General features: G+C 40.3%; 1 protein-coding gene and 1 long non-coding RNA gene across 39 annotated transcripts in view; both read right to left on the bottom strand.

Moving 5' to 3' along the window:
- The window catches only part of LOC148684471 (uncharacterized), a 662,448-nt gene that overhangs the window by 123,800 nt on the left and 510,710 nt on the right, over nucleotides 1-27,938 (bottom strand). The gene's annotated exons all lie outside the window — the stretch shown is intronic.
- The window catches only part of TCF4 (transcription factor 4), a 365,743-nt gene that overhangs the window by 107,899 nt on the left and 229,906 nt on the right, over nucleotides 1-27,938 (bottom strand). For 6 of the 38 annotated variants that reach the window (XR_015946094.1, XR_015946095.1, XM_035100885.3 and 3 more), the window contains exon 1: nucleotides 4,855-5,046. The exons of the other annotated variants lie outside the window; for them this stretch is intronic. Coding sequence is in view for 4 of the 6 variants with exons in the window: in XM_035100885.3 (XP_034956776.1) it covers nucleotides 4,855-4,923 (69 nt within the window). In the remaining 2 variants the exon portion in view is untranslated. Of the gene's footprint in view, nucleotides 1-4,854; nucleotides 5,047-27,938 lie in introns of those variants that run through there. 38 annotated transcript variants of the gene reach the window in all.

Here is a 27,938-nt window from a genome sequence, read left to right as displayed (position 1 = left end):
GAATTTTTTTAATTAACCTCCCCTCTCCCTCCCCAAACCAAAATATGCACTCAGCCCAAGATGTTGAGAATGCAGTATTTTTCTTTAAAACGAGATGTATTAATTTCTCAGAGCTACCTCATCCATTCACCATTAAGTGAAACAGCCACCACGTATAATTTTATTTGCAAAGAAACTGAAGGAGAGCTTTATTTCTGCAACCATGCTGAAATTCATGCTTATTACAAGGAGGTGGTCAGCGTACGATATGCTACAAACATATGTGAGGGCTCTGAGCCAACATAAAGCTGCATTCGAAAATGATGATTTAATCAGGGTTCCGTCTTTAAACATATCTATAATGCCAGTTCAGCAAATAAACAGAATAATGGCCACATATATTTTTGCACCATAAAGAAGCAACACTAGATACCATTGTAAAAGTAAACGTTTAAAAGCAATTAATTTATTTTAGAAAGGATTTCCACCATTGTTATTTCCATAAACTCCTGCCAAGCTGTTTTGTTTCGAAAAGGGTCAGGAATAGGCAAATGCAGACACATTAAAATTAGTACATACTCATCTTTCCCAACCTTTTTCTTTTCATGACATCAAATGGGCGGTTTTGAAAACTATTTATTTTAGACCCAAGTTGAGCAATGATTTTGGAAATTCCCAACAATTTAGAATGATAACCAATTTATATCTATATATTCTACTAGCTATTTTATTTTGTAAATATAATGTAGACAATGCAGGCCTGTTGTTTTTTATTTTAAAAAATCCCATAAAATTAAAATATCAATTTATTATACTATTTGCAAAAAGTTGCAACTGTAGTATTGCTTATGAGACTGAGATAACTATCACAGCATACATGTTTCTAACTCACATGCATTATTTGGGTATAGTTTCTAAAGATTTCAATAGAATGTCTTTCTGCTTAACATAGTTTGAATATGCTCCTTTATTTCTGATCTTCAGTATTTCCAAAATTCAAACACTAACATTGCATTTTCTCCATATACAGTACATGCAGGTTAAAAAAATATGAAAAATTGATTATAGTTTGCTTTTTAAAAAAATACAAAAAAACTAGATTAAACGAAGGGTATCTGTTGGCAGGTGTTGTTTCTTGTTTTAAAAATGCAATTTTACAGGAAAAGGAACAACACTATCATGATATTCATCATAAGAGTTTTTACTCTTCATTTACTAGAGTTGATATAAGGAGTTATCACACTATTTGGCCTAGACTATTAGCAGGAACAACACTATGAACTATTCATCTCTGTCTTAAGAACTTTATGGAGTTGAAAAGGTCCATTATAAGAATAGCAGACAGAATACAAACATAAAAACTCATTAGCATTTACTTTTTGTGATTTGATGACTTGACAAATAACTATTTGAAAACAACTAGTTGGTAAGATGGCTTGACGCGTGTTGGTATAACGTACAAAAAAAGAGCAATTATGATAATTATAGGGTTCTCTATATGATTTAACACATGCGCATGCGGGCGGGAGCCAATGATGGTAGCTTAAAATACTATTAAGTGAAAGTTTTGCCACTTTTGTTTTCAATTTCATTTGCAATAATGTCATCTTTGCTGTCTCCGTGTTCTTCCAAGTATGGCATTTGATCAAACAACTGCTTGCTAAAATCTCAGTCATGTGCAATTAGCAGTGCTAAACATCAGATTAAAAAAGTGACACTACACAATTTCAGACCATACATGCTATCACAAATATCTTAAGAGTCTCAAGAAGCAAAACATTAGAGGAGCAGATGCTCTGGCAACATAGTTATTGTGCGCAATGTGTTACACAACCCAAAGCATGCATTATTAAAATAAATATGGATAATAATTAATTTAAAAAACAACAACAAAGCACGATAAATTTAAGCGCTGGATATTATTAGTTATAGTGAAACGTATGCTGAAACAGACCAAATCATGTGTGTTTCAAGCATTTCCTCTAAAAGCGGTGCTTACTTTTTATCATCTAAAAAAATTAAAGAAATATATGGCTTTTAACAGGGGGGAAAGGAACCTATCCTGCTATTGCAGAGAGAAGGGATGACACGGACAACAGGTGAATGGGGAAAAAGAAGTGTATGGTTTCTTCAAACACCATAACGCATCCATAACGAAAAGAGCAGCTCTGAATGCTCATCGGTCAGAAGGATTTACATTTCGAAGAGAGAGAGGGAGAGAGAGTTTATTCCTCACCATATTCTTCTTCCCATACTGCTAACTTACATATAGAGGAGATCTGGAATGATTTTACACCCCCCACCCTATTGTTTATTCCCAGGGAAGACTTGCTTCCACTAGCTGCTCTCAGTTCAGAAAGTTCAAACTGAATTTAAACAAGTAATTGACTTGTCAAGGGATGTGGGGGGGGGGGAGAGATGAGGAGGAGGAGGAGGAGGAATTCCAAACTGTATCTTGTTTAAAGACAAAAAAAGTCCTGCAACTTATTGTAGCCTGTACTTTCCTCCGACTAAGTTGAGAAAGAGGTGCAACATCCGAAACGAAATCTAGTGTTCGTCCCCCCCAATAGGCATTCTAAACAATTCACGCAAGGCATACACAATCTCTGCAAGATGCCTGGCACCCAATCAAGACCTGCATTATGTACAATCCGAGCTAGAACGATGCTGGCCACATAAAAAGGTAGCCCCGCAAAAAGACAGAAACACAATTTCTCCCCCTCTCCCGTCAAATGCCAAGATTCTGGGCCCTTCCACAAAGACCCTGTAACTTTACCATGAGGACTGATGCCTTATTACAGAGCTGAATCAAAGAATTTCCAGGTTTGGTTTTTTCCCCTTTAAATGTCCTCTGCTGATACCACCAGTGTTTATTGTTTCACCTCCCACCCCACAAAATCATGTGCAGTGTGACATTTCCTGGTTTCTTTTTGTTGAACACATACCAACAGATTTGTTTTTAATAAATGCCATTTAATGGTTCCTATAAATACATTTCCTCTGACAGTGCTCTCGATTTTTATGAGTAACATCCTCCTTTCCAGACTCTCCCTCCCCTCTCAAAAAATCAACTCCAACTGAAAATATTTACTAAATGGGGGGAGCAGAGGAAGGGGTGTGTGTGTGTTACCAGCAGTATGATCTCATGTCCAGAATTTCCCTTCTAAACATCTACAAACCACACGGATGCAATTGTACCGTGAGTGGCCACCTTAGCATGTATGATGCATGTTTAATCTATTTTACTTTTAATGAAAGTTTTGTTAACTTCAGGCCCTCAGTGATAAAAGGACAGGCACTTCATGTCATTGATGACCTCAGTCACTCACCCCATCAAAACTACCCCCATGGGGGGAAAAAGTATTTTCTTCTACAGAAAACCCTGCAGTTGTGATATGTAAATGCTGGACACTTTGTGATTTTTCTAATTTTAACGTTTGCATTTATTAGCTCCCCCACATGCTGCAAATGCAGGTACTGGCTTCAAATGCAATAGATCAATATATCAAATGCAATATATATGGCTTCAAACGATATATATATATACACACACACACCTAATATATATAGATGTATTTCTCTGTGTTTACTTAAACTCTCCTCTTTCTTAACAAACTACACTAATCCAGAATATTATTTGAAAACATTGCAAAATACCTGACGAAGACAACATCTCTTGCTAGTAAGTGTTCTAACTGAGGGTGGAACTGATTTATTCCAACAGATGTTCATTCATTGGGATGGGTTTATCGTACAAAATAATGTAATCTCTATATATTATACTTGTGTGCTTGTATAGCACACGCTCATATGCATGGCATAATTAGTTTGCGCCGTCCCATACCTTTGAAAAAGGCCTTGGTTCAAGCTCTAATAGTTCCCTTTTGGCCTAACTGCTCTCCCTAACTGCTCTGGTATCAGATGAAATGCTGAAAAGTTGAGAGAACGCAGGCTGCCTTTCCAGAACTTCCACATTTTATTTTCCTGTTTTTTTTCCCCCCCAGCAACACATCTCCTTACCTCAGCAGCCCATTAAAAGATTATTATTTTTTATTTTTAAATCTCTTTTTCCTTCCCAGGACCTAGCCAGGAATGAAATAAAAAATAAAATAAATTCAGCAGACTTCCAGATGGCAAGTATAAACCTTCTGCTGAGGTTATCCGTAAAATACCAGACACTATTCCCCCCCCCTCCTTAAATAAAGTGTTTCTGGAAGGAGAGAGAAAGAAAAGAAAGAAAGAAAGAGAGAGAGAGAGAGAGAGAGAGAGAGAGAGAGAGAGAGATGCAGGGAAACATTCTAAACAATGTAAAGTGATGCTTGCAATAATTGGTCTTTTTTGTTATTTTGCACTATTTTATTACTGCTTCTCATTGAATTCGTCAAATGCTCAGCATCTAGCGTTCTCTGTCAGCTGCAGACTCCGACTCGGGAAGCTGCAACGCCTGGTCTCAGACAGAGAGAAATCACTAACAACTTTATCTGCACAGAAAACTGATTTCTCCCTGCTTTCATTGATAATGCCCTTGTTCTGTACAGACGATCCACATAAGTAAAAGAACTACTGGCTCAAAAAATGACCAACTTTATGACTTTAAAAAGTTTCAGGCTGTAAAAAGCATTGCAATCTATTTTCAAGTAAAACAACATAAAAAGCAAACGAAAAGATCAGCTTTCTCTTTCCGATTATAAAGCCCCCCACCCCCTACGCTCAATAGTATATATAACATTAGCAAGAATTAAAACAGCTTACGGAATAAGGAAGGCTGAAGTAGCCCAGAACAACTTCCAAAGCAATAAATGCAGCAAATTGACTCTCATTCCTACGACAATAAAACTTGTCAAAATTACACCTTTAATTACAGAGCTAGCTTACCGCTTTGCCATTATAGTAGTACATCAAAGAGTTTCCTCCCATGCCAGGGATTGTGTATGCGCAATACATGGTCTCGTATTCTTTCTCTCTTTTTTTTTTATCCCCCCTCTCCAGTACCACTCTTAACAACTTTTATTTCAAACTCGCTGTCCCTTTTTTCACAACAATTCCTTCAGTCGCATTTTCCCATATGGCCAGGCCAAGCATGGTGAATATGCAAAGCAGGGAGAAACCATTCCTGACGTTAGGGGTGGGGTGGTGCAAGCGGGGGGTGGGGGGGGGAGAGGAGGTGGCTAGGACTCTTCTGTCAGACAGTTAACTTTCCACAGCAAATCTGGAAGCCTTCCCAGTCCCGATTTAGCCGCGATTCCTAGTGCATGCAAGATAGCTTCAACTTTTTCACTTGGATTTCTCCCCCCACCCCCCAAAAAAAATCCACACCCTGGAATAACGGTGATTCTTAAAAGAGATTTTGGAAAGGGAAAAAAAAATAAAGATTAAAAAAAAAAATCTCCCCACCGAAAAGCAAAACAAAACCCAAGTTTCAGCCACACTCTTTTCTTCCCTAAAATTTCCACTCAACTGCCTTAGGGTAAAAGTGGAATAGGGTCCATTATTGAAGAGAATACAAATGCAGTTAATTGACTCCCCCCTCGCTCTCTCTCTCTCCCTCTCTTTCTTTTTTGTTTTAATTTGATTAAAAAGCGAGTGGCAGGAAGGGAATCGTATGATGCACATCTAATAACTCTACCATCTGTCTCTGCTGCTGGCTAGCTCCCAGCATTGTACGCAGCTGCCTGAGAACTCGACTCAGAGAGAAAAAGAAGGGGGGGGGAATTGAGGGGAAAAAAACACCCACCCAGCAAATCCCCCCCCCCCCGTCTCTGACCTCGCTCAAAAGGAGAGAGGAGCAGTGTTTTCTGACTGCCTGGTCAACAACCTACAAAACGAGGGTTGAGAATGAAACAGAGGAAGATTGCTTCAAGCCCCAACCTCTTTTTATTTTTTTTCTCTTCTCTCTCTCTCCCACCACAAAGTCACTGGGCTTTCTTTTGAAAGCAGGAAATAGGTTAGAGGCATAGAATGTAATTCAGCTTCGGAGCTGGCATTTAATGCTTAAAGGGAAATCAGTTGACAGGCTACTATAGACACACACACACACACCCCGACAGAGCACTTGCTCTTTTCAGTTTTTTTTTGGGGGGGGGTGTTCGGTATGGTAGAGGCGGATGGTGTGTGTGTGTGTGTTTGGGTATTGGGGGGGAGCTCCCCAAATGCAACTAAACTGCTTCTGAATGCTGAACTTGAAAATTGCTTGCTGCTATCATTACAGGAGATTGGCCCGGAAAATATTTGGAATGAAATGAAGCTTGCTGCTAATGTTTTAATGTATTGGACAGGTGAAAACTGTTTTCTAAATATAACAACAACAACAACAACAACAACAACAACAACAACAACAACAACAACAACAACAAACCCTCATCAATTTCTTTTGTTAAGGTTGAGGAAAATTCCCCCCCCCCCAATGTATAAACACCAACGAAAACTCCTGTTTTCCTGTATTCATATTCATATATATATATAATGTCCATGGTGTTGGAAAAATAAAGCATGTTCATTGCACAATACACTAGTGGGTGGATTCTGCTTCTTAATTTTCTTTTGCACTGTACAAGCGAAGCCAAAAATGGGGAGAGAGGTTAAGAGAGTTTGCAGGGAGAGAGAGAAAGAGAGAAAGAGAGAAAGAGAGAGAGAGAGAGAGAGAGAGAGAGAGAGAGAGAGAGAGAGAGAGAGAGAGAGAGAGAGAGAAGATTGGGACTGGCTTAAACTTGCCAAATTCAGAGCATCACAGGAAAGGAAGGCCTCTGGGAATTGATCCCAAATGAAACTAAATAATTTGCATATGCTGAAGCAAATGCCATCTGAGCATACAGCTATTCTCCAGAATCAACTTTAATAATTCAAAGCACCTATTTCCTTACTACTCAATGTGGTAACAAAACACATACAGTATTAATAAACAGCAAGAGGTGGCAATGTCAGTTCTAAGCAGCCGCCCTTTGCTAATGGTAATGTTTTATTTTGTATTCTTCCTTACGAATCTACGCAGAGTGTAGGTCCATATGTATATTTTAGAGAGGGGAGAGGGAACAGAGGGTTTATCTAACTTCCCTGCTCTGCGTTTATTTGGGAGGTCCCCAGAGATTCGGGTAAACAGTTCTTGAATTATAATCACACATTTCATTCAAATTTCATGCTTTGAGGATTTTTTCCTCATTAGAACAGTTAGTTGTCAATCTGACAGGATCACATTTGTAACCTTTAAACCACCCTCTGTGTATAAATACGTAAGGCCAGGAAATCCAAGTAAGACAGGTCTATGCGCAGGAAAAACGTAATGCCTACAAGCAGAAGGGGAGATCTCAGGGCACACACACACACACTGAAAACTGATTCTTTCACCTAGGAATACATTTAGTTTGCTAACAGTGCAATCCTGTGCATGTCTACTCAGAAGTAAGTTCAGCAGGATTTGCCCCGAGGAAGTAGGTACAAGATTACAACCCAAGTCATCTTGATACTCAATTTAGAGGTATTCTCACCTGCTTTGGGAGGACTAATATTGAAAGACAGTCGCTAAATAAATTATATATCAAAGTATCCACAGTATGTGTATGTGTGTGTGTGTGTATATATATATAGATAGATAGATAGATATATTTAAAAAATGCTATACAAAAACTTGACCCAACACAGTATTTTCCGACCACCCCTGATGTACAACTCTATCTTTTATGCTTTCACAATTTAAGAGTCTTAAGGTATACCTTCAAATCATGTGGTGGTAGGGAAATCCCACAAAGTTGTGGATTAGTATAATATGCAATTAATGCTTAATTCTAATAAAAGTTTACCCCTGAAAGTAGATTTGATGGATTCCTAAGCCACTAAATTCACTCTAATCAGTTCACAGCCATTGAAACAACCCTCTAAAATCGGACTAACACTCTAAGCTTTAATTACTGGCGCAAGATAATTATGAAATTTCATATACTGATGATACCTATAGGAAAACACAAATTAATGCAGACTGATCACATTGAATAATGGTCTTGGAATAATGACCTTTTGGATACAAAAGTGACTGTGTTTGGGTCAGTGTTGCTTTCTACAAGATCGAAGAAAGGCTTTACTCCTGCACCAGGACACCTTAAAATAAATAAATGGGTAGTCCATGTAGTTAAAATCAGAATACATGGAGTTTCTCAACTTCTTCTTTTTACTTCTTATAAAAACAGAACTCTTTCATGTCAGAAGTGCGTAGTATAATTGATTACTGCAATCAAGGGGAAGCCAGAGCTTAGAAGCAGAGGCCAAGGTTTGAAGGTTTAAGGTTCACGTTGGATTCCTTGCATCTTCAGATAAAAGAGCTGGAGGAAACCCAAGAGACAAGGCCTTGCTCATGGAAGGCAGTATTGGGTTAAGTGGATCAGTGATCTCACTGGGTATATAAAGCAGTTTCTTACTATTGACTATGAGAATGCACTCACACAACTCAATATTAACTGTACAGAGATGATCAACCTGAATGTATGGTGGTGGATTGTGCCAGCTCTGCTTCCTCCTGCCTGGCGGCCACACACTAGTCTTAAAATTTTGCACACACAAATCCCAACATGTATAGAGAGGTCCAACCTGTGTGATTTGCTTGCCATAAGATCAAGGTGCCCGGATCCTGCCTGAAAGTTGGGTCTTTGCATGCATCCCCTTATCCAAGCATGTGAACATCACATGGGGACCTGCACATCAGGCTAATGCAGTTCTTACCACCACATGTACAGGGTACACCAGTCCAATAAAAATCCCCTTTGTGCCCTATGATGATGTTCAGATTGTTTCTCTTGCCTTACTACACAACCCACAGTTTTCTTGCTGGACCAGTCAGGGTCATATGACTACTGTACATGTTGACAAAGACACAAGAGTGTTATCAGGATGACACCATTTCTGCTTGGGGTACTGAAATAATCAAACACGCGCCTTGTAAGTTCTCTGAACGAACATGAAAACAGCTGGGGAAATTCCCTCTCTCAACTCAATTTCTCAATTCAGTGCCTTCAAGCATCAGTCTCACTGGGTCCACTTGCCTTCTTTTAAGTTTCTTTCCTGGATCACAATAGAAAGTATGTGTTCAGACAAACAGAGCCACCTCTGCTAAGCGGTAGGGTTGTACCAAATGAGATATCAACTTCTCTTTTCTTTTCTACTTTCCCCAGGTAGAGGTATTTGGGAGACCCAGATTCAAGATCCCACTCAGCCATGGAGCTCACTGGGTGATCTTAGGCCAGTCATTTTCTCTCAGTCTAACCTACTCCAAAGTGTTGTTTTGAGGGTAAAGGGACAGTGGGGAAATGCCCTATATTCTGCCTTGAGCTCCTTGGACAAAAGATGGGATAGAAATATAATCAGCACTTAAGACAAAATAAACTCTCTCCTTACGCTTGTAAAGCTAGCACATCAATGAGAAGGATTCTAGCTTAGCTATATTACTAACAGAGCAATCATATCCATGCCTACTCAGAAGTAACTCCTGTTGAATTCAGCGGGACTGACTCACAGGTACGTGGGGTTAGGATTGTAGCAGCATGTCATATTAATTTCACACAGGCAAAGAGCATTTCATTCATGGACACTGGACATTTCCCCATGTGCTTTCTGAGGTTCTGCAATCACAGTTATGCTCAAGGTAATCTGAATCAATCCTGCTTCTAGTCAATAGCAGCTATCCACATTAATATCATCCAGTGTCATCCCTCATGCAAAGAACCAAATGGTCAAGGAGCCAAAACTGTAACACCTTTTAGAAGACACTAACATGCTCCTAACTCTCTCTTTGAATTGCAATCATATCTTAAACACAACACCCAGCTCCTTAACACACTTCTTGCACTTTTAAGTGTGTCCTTCAGGAAACAGCATGAGAAGGATAACAGCACCAGGTTGGGAAGCCAGGAAGTTCGGAGAAACTAGGGACAGATGGGCAGTAGAAGCAGTGACAAAAGAAAGATTAACCTTCTGAGTTGAGCAAGAAACTCTGGCGGTCACTGAAGTCCAAGCTGCTTTCAAAACTCCAACAGGTTCATATAGTTCCATTATGTTGTTGTTTTTTCACATTTTTCACATTCACAAAGGCTACAGCCCTTGCTGTAGTCCAGATGTTTTGGACTACAACTCCCATCATCCTTGATCATTGCCCATGCTGGGGCTCTTAGAATTTGGAGTCCCAGAACATCTGAAAGATACCCAACTGGGGAAGGTTATAGAAACTTATTATACCCTCAAATAATAGGTGGTATCCCACTAAGTAAAACTCCAAGCAGGCCCATTAAGATAAAGGGGTCTACTCTGAAAATGACATATCTCTTAGAACAGCAAGTTCCTTGGGCAGGTGATTCAGTTGCTTATCCAACTTGGGTCAAGCAGTTTGGTATTTCTAGCAGTCCGAACACTATTTTCAATAGTAAAAGAGAATGGATTGAAATGTTGGTTCCCTTCCTGCACAACACAATGTTACAGTGTGTGAAACCTTATACTGTATAGAGAAGTAACTGGGAGAAGACATACTCTTACTGGCCCATTGGAAATGCGGCTTTGGGGGTAACAGAATGCTATTGATTAAAAAAGAGTGAACAGCTAAAAATATAAACAGTTATCTGACAAGAAACAGCTTTTTTAAAAAAAAAATAAAAAAAATGTGTGTTGGTGTTTTAATCTCCTAATGCAGTGCTGTTGAATTTGCATCTGGACACAATGTAACTACTTTAGGGATTTTCACTGAGCCAGGCAAAGGCAGTTGTTAAGCTACATTTTGTTGATCCAAAAAGCTGGTATTAATACAAATTGCTAAAAAGCCAAGTCCCCAGTTATTAAAAAAAAACACACCAAACTGCCCCAACAGGAGTCGCTGCTGTCAAATGCTATTTACAAGCATTTGTTTGCATTTATTAAAAGTTATAGATAGCCATGCAGATGAGGAAAAGCATTGTGCAGACACAAACAAGAAAACAGAATCAATATATTTTCTAGATTAGGATGTATTATAATCAATCAGTACCTCTATATCCCTTGACACAGACGTATAATAGGGATGCTGCATGAATTCAGAAGGTATGATTTCTGACAGGGGTACTGCAAGTTCTGTTGCTGTGGACTGTTACCCTAAATGCAGCTTCTCTCCAACTGTAACTCTCCAAATGTACTTTGCACCAGGAAAAAGCTGTTAGGGTCTGGATGTACAAACACCCGTGCCAGCTGACCAGGGAGACATGCTAAAAATGGATATGCACACCCAAATGCACACCTTATTGAAAGCAGGGGGTGGTGCCTGAATTTGAACGTGCATCCCAATTCACACCTGGTTCACACTGGTCCTGACAGGGTCCTGGGGTCTGGACAGCAAGACAAGCATATGGTGTACAACAATTGTTCTGTAAGTTACGTTGATGGAATAGCTCAGGCATCCCCAAACTTCAGCCCTCCAGATGTTTTGGACTACAATTCCCATCTTCCCCGACCACTGGTCCTGTTAGCTAGGGATCATGGGAGTTGTAGGCCAAAACATCTGGAGGGCCGCAGTTTGGCGATGCCTGGAATAGCTCAACAATTCCATGGTGGAGGAGCTGATTGAGAAGAGGTCCCGTAACACTCAGAAGCAGTTCCCCCCCCCTCCCCATCATGGAAAAGCATAAAACCAATGCCTTGGCAAAGGTGTTAGACTTTGGTGTAAGCCAAAAGACAAGTGCAAAAGAGCACTTGGGCACTTGAACTCAGTCTTAAGGTCACTAGAGTGGATCTGTATCCATCAATAGTGCATCCTTGTGCTGGTTAGTAGTTGTAACAAAAGCATACCCAGGATGGTGCTATGCAGCTCCTCTCGGTTTATAGTTGCTGCTATTGTAGTACAAATATCTGTTTCACAACCCATCACATTTACACAGGGCTAAGCACCCCCCCCCCCCCAAAGTGGAGGAAACGTTCCAGGACATTCAGGGAGGTGGGTGAATTTTCATTTCTCCATTTTGCATAAGAGGTGGCCTAAGGTTTTTCTCCCCTTTGAAGAAGGTATAAAAAGCACCAACCACCTCATACTTAAAGGTGAGCAACAAGAATTCTTAAAATCTGTCTATCCACCCACTCAAAAAGAAGAAGGAAAAGAAAGATGAATCCAATATTGCAGGAAGACATTTTTTGCTGCATCCCCATGAAAACTGGAGGAAAACTCTGGGGCTAATACTTTAGCCTGTGAATGGCTATGAGTAGTCTATCACTTTACAATATGTTTAACCGTACTCTGTTTTGAAATCTAGCTTTAACAATATAAATCTAATAACCTATTTTCAGTACTTTGCATATCACTAAATCCTCTCCCCCCCCCCACTTTCCAGTTCAGAAACTACAAAACAATAATCATTAGGTGCAATCTATAACCACTCTCGCCCTTTCAATATATTTATATGCAACAAATGTGGGCAAATTTGTTTTAATATGAGCTTTTATCCAACATGACACAGAAAGCGGGAGATACCATGTTACCGCAAACACTTTGTCAGGAACTAATTAACTCAGAATTTCTAATTCACCAACCCAAATTTCATTTTATAAGTTAGTTATGGCTGTGCTATGCCTCTTGTTCAGCACAGTATAGCATTTATGGACAAAAGTAAATAAGAAGCTTCATTTGTCATTTAAGATCAACCCATAAGGTAGATGGAAAGGGATGCAGTTGGAAGTTTGAGAATTTCTACAACGCCACATCTCATTGGGCTCAATACTGCCTATACTTACTGGTAACAGATCTCCAGGGTTTCAGAGAGTGGTCTCTCCAAACCTTGCCTAGACCTACCAAGGATTGAACTTTGGACTTTCTGCATACAAAGCAAATGATCTGTGGCGCTGGGTCTGCATAAATGGTGTAGGGTGCATGTGTCAAGAATCCAGCAGACTACAATAAATGCCTGGTGGTTGCATGCAGGCCAGCTTTAGTGAAATGAACTGATTGTTCAGTTTTCATGGGCTTGAGAAAAAGAATCATGAAAGATTGGTCTTGTTATCCTGTTGGCATCCATGGCAGAAATGCTAAGAACTGAATGGGCCGAGAACTCAACCAAGATATTGGTGCTTGTGAAGCTATTAAGGCAAAAGCTGTCCCCTTTTCTGTGCTTCATTCTTCTTTGACATCATCCTGTCACCTTTCATGAAAAGTAAATGCATATCCAAACAACATTAAAATATAATTTGCAGTCAATCTATTTTAAACGAACTGTATTTCTGAAATATTCATTTGCCACTCTCTTCTTTTCACTATGCTGCTCATAAAAGCCAAGAGAAAGCTGAAACATGGAAGATTGTATTCCCAACAGCATAGGGAACCTGAAAGTTGGTGCTGACATGGAACATAAAGCCATGCCCCGATTATCTGATGACTGGAGAAGAGGATGAAAAAGGCCTTCCACTCTATAATGGAGGATGGTCCATCTGCTCACCAGACTGCTTAAAATATGCCACCCAATCAGAGTTGGGATGGATCTCAGCATTCAAGTAGTCCAAGTAGAGGAGACCATATTCAATCATAGAAAAAACATGTAGAAGGGACCGGAGCTTGAATTTTAACAACACCCTTAAAGAGACTAAAATGCCAACTAACTAGTGGAATGAGTATCAGGTGCTAGCTATCCTCAACCTTGATGGCAGAAAGTGAGGAGAAATTAAAGAACCTTTTAATGAGGGTGAAAGAGGAGAGTGCAAAATATGGTCTGAAGCTCAACATCAAAAAACCCGAGATCATGGCCACTGGTCCCATCACCTCCTGGCAAATAGAAGGGGGAGAAATGGAGGCAGTGAGAGATTTTACTTTCTTGGGCTCCTTGATCACCGCAGATGGTGACAGCATCCTTGGGAAAAAAGCAATAACAAACCTAGACAGCATCTTAAAAAAGCAGAGACATCACCTTGCCGACAAAGGTCCGTATAGTTAAAGCTATGGTTTTCCCAGTAGTGATGTATGGAAGTGAGAGCTGGACCATAAAGAAGGCTGATCGCATGGACTGCAAGAAGATCAAACCTATCCATTCTTAAGGAAATCAGCCCTGAGTGCTCACTGGAAGGACAGATCCTGAAGCTGAGGCTCCAATACTTTGGCCATCTCATGAGAATTGAAGACTCCCTGGAAAAGACCCTGATGTTGGGAAAGATTGAGGGCACAAGGAGAAGGGGACGACAGAGGATGAGATGGTTGGACAGTGTTCTTGAAGCTACCAACATGAGTCTGACCAAACTGCAGGAGGCAGTGGAAGACAGGAGTGCCTGGTGTGCTCTGGTCCATGGGGTCACGAAGAGTCGGACACGACTAAACGACTAAACAACAAATCCTTAACAGGCATTGTTTATGCTTCAGTTGGGGTGGGAGATTGGTAGGTAGTTAAAGTCCCATAGCACTGCATTTTGGTTGCAGGTTCTGTGAACCACCCTGAGACCTCCAGGTATAGGGAGGTATATAGATTCAATAAATAAATAAGTAATAATAAACTCTTGTTTAGCTCAAACCAGTCTCTGCTTAACCAGAAGACAGTCTGCCTAAGAGAGGATGGCAATGAACATTTAACTTATCAGATATGGCAAGGCAGGGACCCACTTGACACAAGCTTGAGAGAGTATGAGGTACACCAAGAGTGGTATTCCTCAGGTCCTCAGCACCTTGTTATTTGGCCTTGAAACTCTTCTGAGACCGCATCACCTCCTTAATTGCTTTTGCTTTTCTGGAATGTTTCCTTGAACTGTGATAGCTCCTCTTGATTGACGAGAAAGAATATGGAGGTGGGGGTGTGCACACATGCATGCGAATAAACTGTCAACTTTTGGCTGGATTGGAGCACTGCACCATCTACTGGTATGCAGCCCCTGGAAGGGAGCCCATGAGACAATGCAGGCCCCTGACTGAAAAGGGTTCCCCACCATCGACTGCACAGTGCCTATGTCTCACTTTCTTGGTTTGCAACTTTTGGCCACGTCAATGATGCATTTCATTGCAAGCAAGAAAATTGCAGCAATAAACACCGTGGTACCTTCAGTGCTGATAAAACCCTTCTGTAAGCAGAACTGAATTATGTTATGACATCACTGTAGCATGCGAGATAAATTTAAGCAGTGTGTGTCAGGACATGTGGTACCATCAATGGGATGCCAAGTACTACAGACTTGTGTGACAGGTGAGAGACAATGAATCAGGAGAGACTAGAGAGAAGGAGGAGATGGGTTTCAGCCGGTTTGATAATTTTGCATTCAAATATGTGGGTTTTTCAGATGTTACTGGAATTAATTGTGATGCATTAATTGAGACTTTTATGTAATCACCGACCACAAGTTTTTGGGATGGAGTGGAATAAAAAACAACAACCAAGGGACAAATAATATTATAGTACTAGTATCTACTGCTAAACTGCACTCATAACCAAGGACATACCTGTCTCTTTATTACATACATAATAACAAAGGATCCAAAGAGCATTGTAGTTTGAGACATAAACAAGAAAAAGACAGTGGAAGCAGCGACAAAAAAAACAACAACAACTGTTAATATTGTATACAAAATGAATGAATGCTCTCAATCAGAAGGGAAGAACATTACTGGTCGAGCTACTGAAATGGTTTGCCAGTTATGTTGTTTATGGTAGACTAGTATTACGGCCAATGTAACTTAACAAGTTAGAACTTGGCTGTTACATGGCAGTGGAATTTAGCACAAGGAATTCAAGAGGGGTGAAACCAGCTTTCACCAGTATTGGATTTTGTTGGCCTGGCCTTAAATTTGTTTTTGTAGATCTGTCCCTTAACAGCATTTAAACACTCTTTTGTGGCTTAACTCAAAGTTGTACTGTGCAGGAGGATAAGTAGTGGTGAGTATTAAGTAGTTACATTCCTCTCTGATTAGAGGAATCTGTATAAGGATACTACAACACAGCTGCGCCATTTTATTATTATTATTTTTGCAATGTGAAATCTAATTTAAAAAGGAGGGTGGATATGCTGAAATGTGTTTGGTTTGGGTTCCTTTAGTTTGTAGACAATTGAAACTGTTCTGTCTTCCAATTTTATAACACTTTTACTGTGTATGTTTTAAAAAGAGCTGTTCTTCTTTTTTCTACTTACTTAGCATACTGTACTTTGTTCACCCTCACAACAATCCTGTGGTCAGGTCATCCTTACGCCCATTTTATAGATAGCGATACTGAAGCTGATGGCTGTGAAGGTTACCAAATGGCTTCACGACTCAGCTGAGATTAGAAGGCTAAGTCCACAGAGCCAAACTCTTATTGCATTCATGGTGTCTTAAGACTCTGTTTAAACTTATTATCGTGGTTGTCCTGAATGATGATGCAAACCCTATTCAGGCATTCTTCTTCTTACACCAGGCATCCCCAACCTTCGGCCCTCCAGATGTTTTGGACTACAATTCCCATCATCCCTGACCACTGGTCCTGTTAGCTAGGGATCATGGGGGTCATAGTCCCAAAACACCTGGAGGGCCGCAGGTTGGGGATGCCCACCTTACACAATTACTATGATGGGAGATAAGGATCAGGAATGTGTTCTCTGCTTCTGTCCCTCCATCACCATTCCCACAGTTTGCCATAGTTTGGTGTTGAACTAGCCTGCTTCATTCCTGTAGGCTCCCTGAATAATTTTGAATCAGAGTATATCAGCTTTCTAGGGTCACACAGGGAGTCTAAATAAGTAGAAAAGGTTCCTGGCTACAGACATTCAACCACCAGGTGTGGAGGGTTGTGAAGGTGGTGCCCCTCTGCTTCCCATAAAACATTATGAGGGAGAACACCTGAGGAGGGCTTTACAAAGTGCAAGAAGTTAAGTAGTTAAGCTCCTGCAGGGAAGTGGTAAACGAGTAGTGCAGTGTTGCTTGTGTTGTACGTAATTTATTATCATGGCTCACTCATAGAGCATCTGATTTGCTTACTTACAGGAAGTCTCAGATTCAGTCCCTGGAATTTCAAAGTAGAAGGGATCTCGGGAAGAAATGCTGAGAGCTGCTGCCAGTCAGTGTAGACAACACTGAGCTGGATGGGTCGAGGTTTCTGAGTTTAAGACAGCTTCCTATGCTCCATTCCTTGCTTGTGAAGGAATCTCCACTTAGCCAGCTATATCAACAGCTGACCTTTGGCAAGCCACAACTCCCTGCCTCCCCTTTGCAACATGAGGATAGTTCTACTCAGGGCCAGCCCAAGATGTTTGGCTGCTTGAGGCAATAGAGAAAATGCCACCTGCCCATCTCAACCACTTCCTCCTCCACAGCCCAACCACCACTGCCTCTACCTCCACAGTCCCCCATGCACTGACAAGTACAGGAGGCAGCAAGCGGCGCACTCCTTGGAGGTCAGACCTGTTCCCCCAGGGAGCTGCCTCAGTGTGCCTCATGGGCGGGCCAACTTTGTTTAAGGGTCAAAACTGGCTACCAGTCTGTTTATGGGCACAATTTGAAGTGCTAGTTATTTTAAATAACCACACACACAACATTAAAAATCTATCAATTGTTTTTTATTTTTTTTCCTGTTTTTAGCTGTTCTTATAGAGGACAGGACTTCTGTGCCTTTAATTGCCCTGCTCTCTTTTGAGTCTGGAAACCTTAAAGAGAAACCAGCAGACCCTTTGTTTAATTTCAAGCAAAGGGTCTGCTGGTTTCTCTTTAAGGTTTCCAAACTCAAAAGAGAGCAGGGCAATTAAAGGCACAGAAATCCTGTCCTCTATTGAGTCTGGCAACCCATTCTGTACCCTAAAAAACTGAAATTTGCTATATAAAGGTTAGGTCTCCTCCTCAGGTTATATATAAGTTTACAGGTGGAATCAGGATTAGATCTGGAGAATCCTGGTTAATTTTTTGTTAATATAATCTATTCTAGTTGCAGCAATCTGCGGTAGCTTCAGTTCTCAACAGCACTTCCCAAAGGAAGTTGCATGTAGAGCTTGTTGGAACAATCTGGGGGTGACTAAGGCATTTGACAGCGGCTACATTTCTCTCCTCTTGAAAAGGGTACAGCTGGAACTATACAAAATCAATCCTGGCCACAGCCACCACCTTACAACCCAAGAGCAAACTCAGGTCCATTCCATCACTGACCTCAGGTACTTGTTAGAGACCTCCTCAGCTCCTCCTCTGTATGTAAACAACAAGAAGCAAGTCCCACTGAAGTGGACTTTTAATAGACATGCATAGCCTTACTTAGGCAGAAGTTTAATAAGAGCAAAACCAGCACCTTAGACCTGCCTTCACCAACTCTGCATCCAACAGGTGTTTTGTATGCAACAATCAACAGCTGTAGTCCATAACAGCTATTATGGAGGGAAACAGGTTGGTGAAGACTGCCCTAGATGGAATGCTCCATAAAAAGGGGGAAAGCCAAGCTTAATGCTGGAAGGCAGTCCATCAAGAAACCAGAGCATGCTTTAGATTTCATACAAGAGGTGAGTTGGTACTCATCAACATGTCACTGTAATATCAACCTGTTGAGACACACAGGGTTGTATCCAAAGTAGCACTTTGCCACTTGTTCCATTAATGCGGGGATTTATTCTTGTACAACTGAACTTTCCTCCTTCCTTCCATCTCTCCCTAAATCTGTTATAGGGGGTTCCTCTACCCCAGAGCAGGAAAGGAGAAGGGGAAGTTCTGTTGCACAAGCATAAATACTTGTGCTAAGGGAACAAGGGTAATTTGATACCACACCACACAAAGCAGCTATTGCATCACAGGTGCCAGAACCCACCTGCATACATCACACTATCAGAAAGCATGCAGGAATCACCCAGTTATGAAGTCATTAGTTTGTCATGTACCTCTGTCTTCAGAGCTTCCATAACCCTGTCCACTTTCCCCTATAAAGTCAATTTCAACATGAAACGATGCGCCACGAATCTTGGTGCAGAAGAAAGTGGCTTGTACAATGAAATATTTTGCATGGCCATCAATTTGTCATGGTAGCTTTAAACCACATCATTATTATATCAGAAATGTATCTGAGTGTGGCTACAACAACTGCAATATGCAATGGGCTTCACAACATTATTATTATTTCATTCTTGCAAATACATTGTGCTGACAGTACTATTTCCAGTTTTACAGGTGGGAAACAGAGATTGAGATGTTGTGGCTTCCTCAAAGCCACCAAATAAGTTTGCAGAACTTTTATAACTTGATTTCCTAGGCTGGAGTCCAAAATGTCCACTCTCTTACAATTAGCCCCTGCTGTTGAGATGAAGAGACTGTAACTGGTGAAGAAATGTTCGGATTGGGCTCAGATAAAGACATGAATGGGAGTGGTACATCACAATCCTAAACCCATCTTTTATGAGCCATGTCAAGATATATGTTTTTTTTTTTTTTGCCCTGAAAGGAGACTGAAAAGTATCTTGAAAAAATAATAAAGATGTGAATTCTGCAATTCCACTTTTTTTCTCATGCACACTCTAAAAGAAAACAAATATTAGGATTGAATTCTTCTTTCTAAAACTTTATGTGGGATGTAAACAGTATGTACATGGAAGAAGAGCTGGAATGAAAGCAATGACAGCTCCCACCATCCGGCCTTCTACTCACTTATAGTGGACTTTTCTAGAAGCAAATTAATTGCCCATGTAAAGTGGTTGCAAGCAGCTGTGATTTGGCTCCCTGTTTTTAACACCATCCTGGCTTTTATGGGGTTTAAATCAGAGATATTTAGCATCACTTTGGAGATGTTTTCAATAGCTAAGATTTTTGCACTTGGCTTGCCCTTGATTATTTCTTTCAGTGGGCACCTATTAACTGAGGTCTGATTATTGCCTGAACCCAAGTAACACATCACAACATTTTTTAAGCTCTTCTGCAAAATATTCTGTGCCAGACAAAGCTATGTGAAGTGCAAACAATTGTGATAAACAGTTGAAGAATGGAGTGAAATGATTCAAATTATACATTTTTTTTTTAAAAAAAATCAAAACCCCAAATACTGCAGCAGTGAAAATGGCAGTGAAATAGTTAACAGACATATGCTGTATAATTAGGAGATGCATTAATGATTATGAATAGTAAATGATTTGGTGCAAGGAAAAAACCTAGTCAAAAGGGACATGCACCTATCTTACATGTTTTGTTAGTAACTGTATATAACTAGAGATTTCTGCTATTAAGAATCCTGCATTATTGGTGTAAATACTTCCAAGGGTACATCAAATTGTAATCTTTCATACGACATCCATCAAACCAGGCTGGAGATTTTGACAAACATTAAACACAGTAAGGAGGCAATTATGTATGCATGATTTAATCTGCAACTAATTAATATGCAAATTTATTCATATGTTAGTTACTAAATTAAAAATGCAAAGAAGCCCTTATGGTGATTCTCAAAAATTTTGCACAAACAGAACATTTAAAATGTAAGAAAAATGAAGTTTTTTAAAAAACCTGCAACATACTTTTAGCCTTTTAGAAACCTGTTGCATGGAGAAGGTTAAAAATATTTGCTTTATTATTGGGAAAGGATAAATGGAGTGCTAATTTGAAGTGAGAATGTGGTAAAAGAAAGGTTAAACATGATTCTATCAAAGTCTTATGAGACGCACACTAATTATCAAACAAACTGTATTCGAAACCCAGTTCACATAACTTGCAAAGATTTTGGAATATACATTGTTCTTCTGACTTTGTTTTTTTGGTGGTGGGAGGGGATGTTACTAGTTTATTCTTTGCACAGACAACTTACTGCTGAATTAAATTCTTTCTAGCCATTTGAATGAAAACAATATTTTCATTCCAAGCTTGCTAATATTTTGATGGTGAGTGGCCACACCAGATTTGCTCATTTAAATGTACTTTGCAAGAAGCAGATTTAGAAAACAAGGCTGGGAATGCTGGGATGTGTGTGTGTGTGTGTGTGTGTGTGTGAGCGTTGCCTTTTAATATCCATCCCAGATGCATACTGAAAGAAAGACAATAAAGCAATGAAAAGAAAGCATCTGAAACAATTCATATGCAGGTTCTTATTGCAGCAAGCCTTCTCTTTCAGTGTACATTGCGGAAAAAGGCAATACTCTCTCCAAAGGTGAGTGCAGGAGGGTAATTAAATGGTCTGTGCAACAATGTTAACCTTTGTATAGCTCATGTTACATTTTAAAGGTCTCAAACATATTAGTAAAAAGCAAACAAATTACCCTTTCTGCTTGTTAAGATTTTTGGTTGCTTTTTCATTTTACAGCATATGTATCTGTGTAAAACGGGTGGGGTGGGTGGGGGTGCGCCCACCCAAATAAAAAAGAAGCAGAGGTTCTAATCACTTTAGACATAAAGTACAATCAGCTCCTCCCAGCTGCCTCATAAGGTGCTGAACCTGACTTGTATTCTTTTCTGCAAACCAGAAGAGAGAGAGGGGAAAAAAATTAGGTCCATTATAGCCACAAAAAATGGGACGGCAAGCTAGTGGCAACAATTGCATTTCCTGTGTGATTTCGTTCCTCCTTAAAATAAAATAAAAAACCATGCTGGTGCCAGAAGGCCCAATTTGTACATGCCAGTTCCAACAAGGGGTGGTATGCTGGGGAAAATCCTTCTACCCTGCTGTGATAATATAAACAAGGCTATTTTGATATACCCTTTCCTTTTTATAAGAATAGTACGTAATAATAATCATACAAGAAGGATGTCGGTTGGACCCTCTTCTGAACAGAGCTCTAAATGTGATGAGCTCAGAACTCTGAAATTGGGGGGGGGGGGATGAGAAAGTGAGTTTGTTAAATCAGGGGAGTAATGCAAAGTGCTGAAAGAGAAAGGATAATTGGGGGGGGGCAAGGACTGACAAACTCAAGTTTTAAAAGGCATGCATCTTTTCATTCCTTTTAATACCAATAACGGACCAGCCACATTAACACACAAATCTCCTTAAAAATAAACTTTTCTTTTATGTCGCTATTTCCTATGAAATCCTATGGACTGAATTCTCTTCATCAGAGAAATAATTTTTTTGAATAAACTGCTCTGACTAAAGGACAGGTAGTGCCCTTCCTTCGAGGTTTACTGTGCCGTAACCTGAGAGGCAACACTCAGTTTCTGTTAAGACCTGAAATGAATGTAAGGCTTTTAAAAGCTTAAACGTACACATTTGTGCATTCATTAGGCAGTGCTAAATCTAATTTGTTCTCTTTACTGTAGCAGGAAGCACATGTTTAAAGCAATCTGTTTCCTCATATGAATGCTTTCCTGTCTGTTGGGGGGGGGGGCGCAACACACTTTACCCCAAGTAACCAAGAGGTGATCGTAAATATCCCTAAATAGCATTAAACAGATATGAAAGACATTAACACTTCCAGAATGCCAAAGTAGTATTTTTTATTTTTTATTTTTAAAAAAATCTAACAGATGCTTCTAGGTCAAAAAGTGAAATGTGTGTTTCTTGGGGGGGGAAGGGGGGCATTATCATCAGAATCATAGATGAACTGTGAGTGGAGAAATGAAGTGTCATGCAGAAAACAAAAGGACCCAGTTGAGAACTCCTACATGCCCTTGCCAGAGTGTGGGTTGCAAGGAAAGAGCCACATTTACATGTAACTTTGTTTAACAAATCAATATCCTTTGTAATCCACAAGGTGGCATTGGCAACAAATGACGGCTGCCTGTGTAGAATCTATTCTGGGGCTGCTGAACTTTCCTTGAAAAAGATCCGATCTCTGTGAAACGGAGTACGTACAAAAATCTAAGGGGACTTAAAAATTACCGGTGGGAAAGGAGTGGAAGCAAGTCAGCCAAAACCGGACATTAACCATGTACTCTTTAACATTACATTGTCACTTAAGTTGCAGACGTTCGTTGGGCAAACGGATTTCCCCGCCCCCAGAGAAACACTGAAATAATACGTGGTGTGGAAATCTGGTGTAACCGACAAGGTATTTCACCCCCTTTGAAACATCATCCCTATATCATCAGCAAGCTGTCCTGCTTAAAATTTGCCGGAAACCATTAAAAAGAAATAACGGCACAGGAATGACGCTGAGGAGAACAAGAAGCTTTTTGAACGCACCTAAAACATCTGTATAAAAAATCCTATTATCTACCAGGGAGTCATAACTGCAAAATAAATAATAAACCCTTTAAACTTTTTTAAAAAATAAAAAATAGAAGATATAAATTATCGCTTTCAATTGCCCAGATAGATCTTTGATTCTAGTTCTTGATAAAGCAAAGAAATGGGTGCAAAAGATGGTTTGCTACGGAGGCACGAGGCAAGCAAAGTGTGTCCTATGGCACTCAGGGAAGAGGGACATCAAACAGCCAATTAAAGAACAGCATTGATGCATTCCAATGGGAGAATTATTATGGCACATTCTGAGGGGAACCTCCAATAGTCCTACTATAACACATTTTAAAAGGTGTGAGAAACAGTTTGTCTTGCAAGGAAGAAACACATTTTTTTGCAAAAGGTTTCTGAGTGTTGTTCTTCATGCAGATGATTCTTTTGTTTTATCCCCTGGACTGGTGGAGAGTGTGTGTGTGTGTGCTTGCTGCTGTGTGACTTGAGCACATGAGATGCACCAGATCAGACCCCCAAATGGCTCTGACGAATGAATGGATGCACTCAGAGAACGTGCCTGGCATCATGGAATGGGGTCAGTGGTGTTGTGCACCCAAAATGCAGCATTCATTTGCTGGATTGACACAAGACTTCAATTTAGAAAGTTTACAAATTTGGATCGAAACACTCCAAAGAAGAAATCATTACATTTACATGTAAGTAAATGAAGAGAAGTGTTTTCTACAAAAACGCCAGCAGATCAGAAAGTAAATAAAGGTGACAAAACCCCTTTTAGCTTCTGATCCTTGATTTACACTTTATTATTTGGAAAGGCTTTTCTTATCCCTGAATGCCAGCGTTAACAGTGTTTTATAGATTGTAATTGTTTCACCGATTTTTTAATATGATTTATGCTGTATTTGAGGTGTTCTATTATGTTTCATCACACTGCTATTATTGGTCGATTGTAAGCCACTTTGGGATTCTTTTGAATGAAAAGTGGCATAGAAATAAAATAAATGAAATCAAATAACCAGTCATTAACGTCTTATTTCAGATTATGATTACAAATCAAAACCATGCATGGCTACAGGAACACCACACTGCCCTTTAGTTTTCAGTGGCTTGATGTGGCATTCCTAAGCAAAGGTTTATCTACAACTGCAACTTTAAAAAATAAAATAAAAAAATAAAAATAAATGAAATTCCAAACAAACCGGAATAGTTAGAAATAAACAGTAACCTAAAAAAGCTTTATAGATATAAAAAAAAATATCCAGAAGATATAACTGAAGACAAGGAGGTATAAAAACAGTATTTCTTAATAGCTTCTTCACTTGAGTTATGATGCCCCACACCAATCAACAATATGAAGATGCTAAAGTCTAGCAGGAATGTTTAAAACACAGTAAAAAGAATCTGGTGTTAGTGCTTACAGAAAGTAGTTATTTTTATATCTCTAAATCTCTTGTATTAGAAATCATCCCCTGAGGGTATAAGTTCAAAGAGAGGACTAAATGCCAAGTTCCCTTACACTCATGCAACCACAATGGGGATTCTATGGATGTCTCCCATGAGAGCAGAAAACGTCCTTGCTGTGTACATCTCACTTACAACTTCATTCTTGTCTGTACAGTTAAGGAAGTGCATTACTGTACAATACAATTTCCATTTTCCCCATTCGTACATTCGTTAAAAACTTCCCATTTCTTTTAATTGGTTGAGAACACTATATGTTGTTTCAACCGCAACACATAATTAAGAAGAAGAGAAAGAATCAACAGTATTAGATCTTTGCACAGGACCTGGTTCATTTATGGGCTAAAGTCTAGCCGTACAGAAAGTCTTGCATGAGCTTCGAGAAATTCCTTAACAGATGTTTAACATACATTATGCAGGATCGGGCCCCACAGTAACAACTGGAATATAATTTTAAAAAGCTAAAATGAGATTCTGTTCGGCACAAAGTGCAGTTTGACTTCACTTCAGGCTTCCTTGAAATAGACTCTCACAAGTATAACAATTCTCAAATCCTGTGCTCTCGTGAGACTGCAAGGAGGATTAAAAATCATCATTACTGCTCATATTCCGAGAAGCCCACTGTTAAGTAAGATGCAAAAAAATAAATTAATATTAGAAATATTTTAAACTTACGGCGGGCTTCCTTTAATGTAATAATTTCCCAATACATAAAAGTACTGGGAAATACACCATTTCAGTATAAGGAATGCAACAGAACTATATATTTGATGGTCAAAAACCTCTGCCTCTAAGAAATGCTGTCCCCTGCATTACCTATATTCCTCTGAAGAGGGAGTCTATGTTTAAGCAAAACTCAGAGCCCTAAGAGTGAAGCACCTATGCTAGTAGCTGCCGAGAAACAGGATGCAATGGTCACAACTGCTACTTCTAGGTCTAGCTATTTATTTTGAGCCTCACAAGTACAAGCTCATCATGCAACAAAACACACAATGTACTAGAGTCTCCTCTACAAATTGCTTCATTTTAAAGCGAAAGGTTCCTAACTTTTTAAAGAATACAAATCCACAGCGACAGCCTCCTTTCCACTTTTTCCATAGGGGTTATTTGTCGCTTATTTTGGTTTCCAGCAGCAGGGCATCTCTCAAAGCCAAGACTGTGTGAAGGAGACAGACACAGAGAGGGAGAAATTGGGAGACTGTATCTATAACACATGTCAACACTCACTGACTGCAATTCTGCAACCTGTTTTCTAGGAGCATGTTTGCCCCCATGATATAATCACACAGGTATATGACACAATGGCACATTGCATGTCTGATCTCAGCGTGTGCATGAGAATAAGCGGTGTCAGTTTTACAGCCTACATAGGCATATAGGAAGTTGCCTACGGAGTCAAACCACTGGTTTACCTAGCTTAGCACTGCCTGCACTGACTAGCAGCAGCTCTCCAGTGTTTTCAGGAAGGACTGTTTCTCTGCCCTACCCGGAGATGCCAGAGATTGAATGTGGGACCGTCTGCATACAAAGCAGGTGCTCTCCCACTGAGCCACGGCCCTTCCCCAATAGAAAGAATCAGGAGTCCACAGAACAGCCAAGGTAGTAAAAGGCAGCAATGGGCAAACAGTAGTTGACAAGTCCTGCAGCCTGTGACCCTGACTCACGAGAAGTCACATGCATGCAAGGAAAAGTACTGTGCATGCAGCAGCTGGGTCTGCCTTTGTCAGGATGTTTTTGTAGCTCAGAAGACAAGAAGCCACCGAGGAACAGAGCTTGCTTCTTCGGAAGGGTGGGAGAAGTTAGAGAGAAAGCATCTAAGAAAGCATGATTCTTTCATTCGCACATAAATTACTTCTTCAGATTGCGGCCTCTTGATTTTTTATAAGACTCCTAGGGACACAAGTTTTCATTTAAAGGAGCTGCTGTGAAGTTCAGGTCTGAAGGTTCCTATCTAAAAATGGGTGCATGGCCACAAAATTAATTGACACATTATTAATTGATCTGAACACAGGGAAACTACAAACTGCTCAACAACACACTGCCTTGGAACACTAACTCGCCACTCTTAAAAAGTTTTACCATCTCCAAAAGAGAGCAAAGCCACGAAACTAGTTAATACCCTCCCCCTCAGTTTCAGTTTTCTCGGAACAACTCTCACTTTTCTGCTTTCTCTCCTCTAAAGCTGAGTTTGTTTCTACTGGGTTAATATACTCCATCTTCAGACTGAACTTACACCTCTCCCATCTTTGCTTTTAATATCCCTCACTAACGAAACAGTAGGTCGCCTATGTTCTCATCTGTCACCACTACCTTTGCTGAAATTCCACCAAATCTATAATGGGATCTCAGCAGGACTGGCATTCACTGGTAGAACAAGCTGCCATTTTCAATTCAAGTTACCTCGGGGCCTCACTTGGTCAGTGGCAAATTGGTGCACAAAGCACATATCTAACTCCAGGGAAACCCCATCGTTCATGGCAACTGATGATAGCGTGCCTGCCAAAAAAAAAAAGAGGGTATTGTGATCCGCCCCCCTTTGTGAGGTGGATTTAGCAGGGGTCATTGGGTAATATTCTTAGCTGCTGGCTTCATTAAGGACAGAGATGGGGAAATTCACAGGACATATCTGTGTGAACAGAAGACTACCTGGATCTGTTTCAATATGGTTTCAGGCCTGGTTTTGGTATAGTGGAGGACAACACTGTTGGTTCTCTGGGATCTCTTAGTGGTGTGCTTGATAGCATTGGCCATGATATCTTTCTGGGATCTGTATGCACAGTGCGCTGGTGGCTCCATTCCTACCCTGGAGAGATGACTCCAGGTGGTGGTGCCTCTGCTTGACCCCATGGCAATTATGCTGCAGGGTTTCAAGGGGGTTCTATCTTGTCCTCCATGCTTTAACATACACTTGAAACAGCCGAGTGAAATTGCCTTGAAGGAAGTATCATCAATAAGGTGATGGCACTCAGCAATACATTTCAATCAATCAATCAATCAATCAGGTGAGGAAGTGGAATTGCAGCAAACTGAAGATGAATCCTTACAAGATAGAGGTGCTATCGATGTCAAGGGTATGTGCATTCCTGCTCTTCTAGATGGGTTGACCTCTCATAAATGATCAGATTCAGAGTCTGGGAGTGTTCATAGCTTCAGCTTGGGTACCAGAGTGGCCTTAGTGGCACTGAGCATTTTCAAATAGCTTAGGCTGGTACACAAACACATGTGGGGCACTCCCTGGTCCTGAATGGGGTAACTGTGCCCCTGAAGGACCAGGTGCGCAGCTTGGAAGTCATTTTGGACTCACAGCTGTCCATGGAGGCACAGGTTAATTCTTTATCCAGGGCAGTTGTTTATCAGCTCCATCTGGTACGCAGGCTGAGACCCTACCTGCCCGTGGACTGTCTCGCCAGAGTGGTGCATGCTCTAGTTATCTCTCGCTTGGACTACTGCAATGCGCTCTACGTGGGGCTACCTTTGAAGGTGACCCTAAAACTA

The sequence above is a fragment of the Zootoca vivipara genome, chromosome 10 (assembly GCF_965207765.1).
Source record: "Zootoca vivipara chromosome 10, rZooViv2.hap1.1, whole genome shotgun sequence".
Lineage (NCBI taxonomy): Eukaryota > Metazoa > Chordata > Lepidosauria > Squamata > Lacertidae > Zootoca > Zootoca vivipara.
This window is presented reverse-complemented; position numbering and strand designations above follow the sequence as displayed.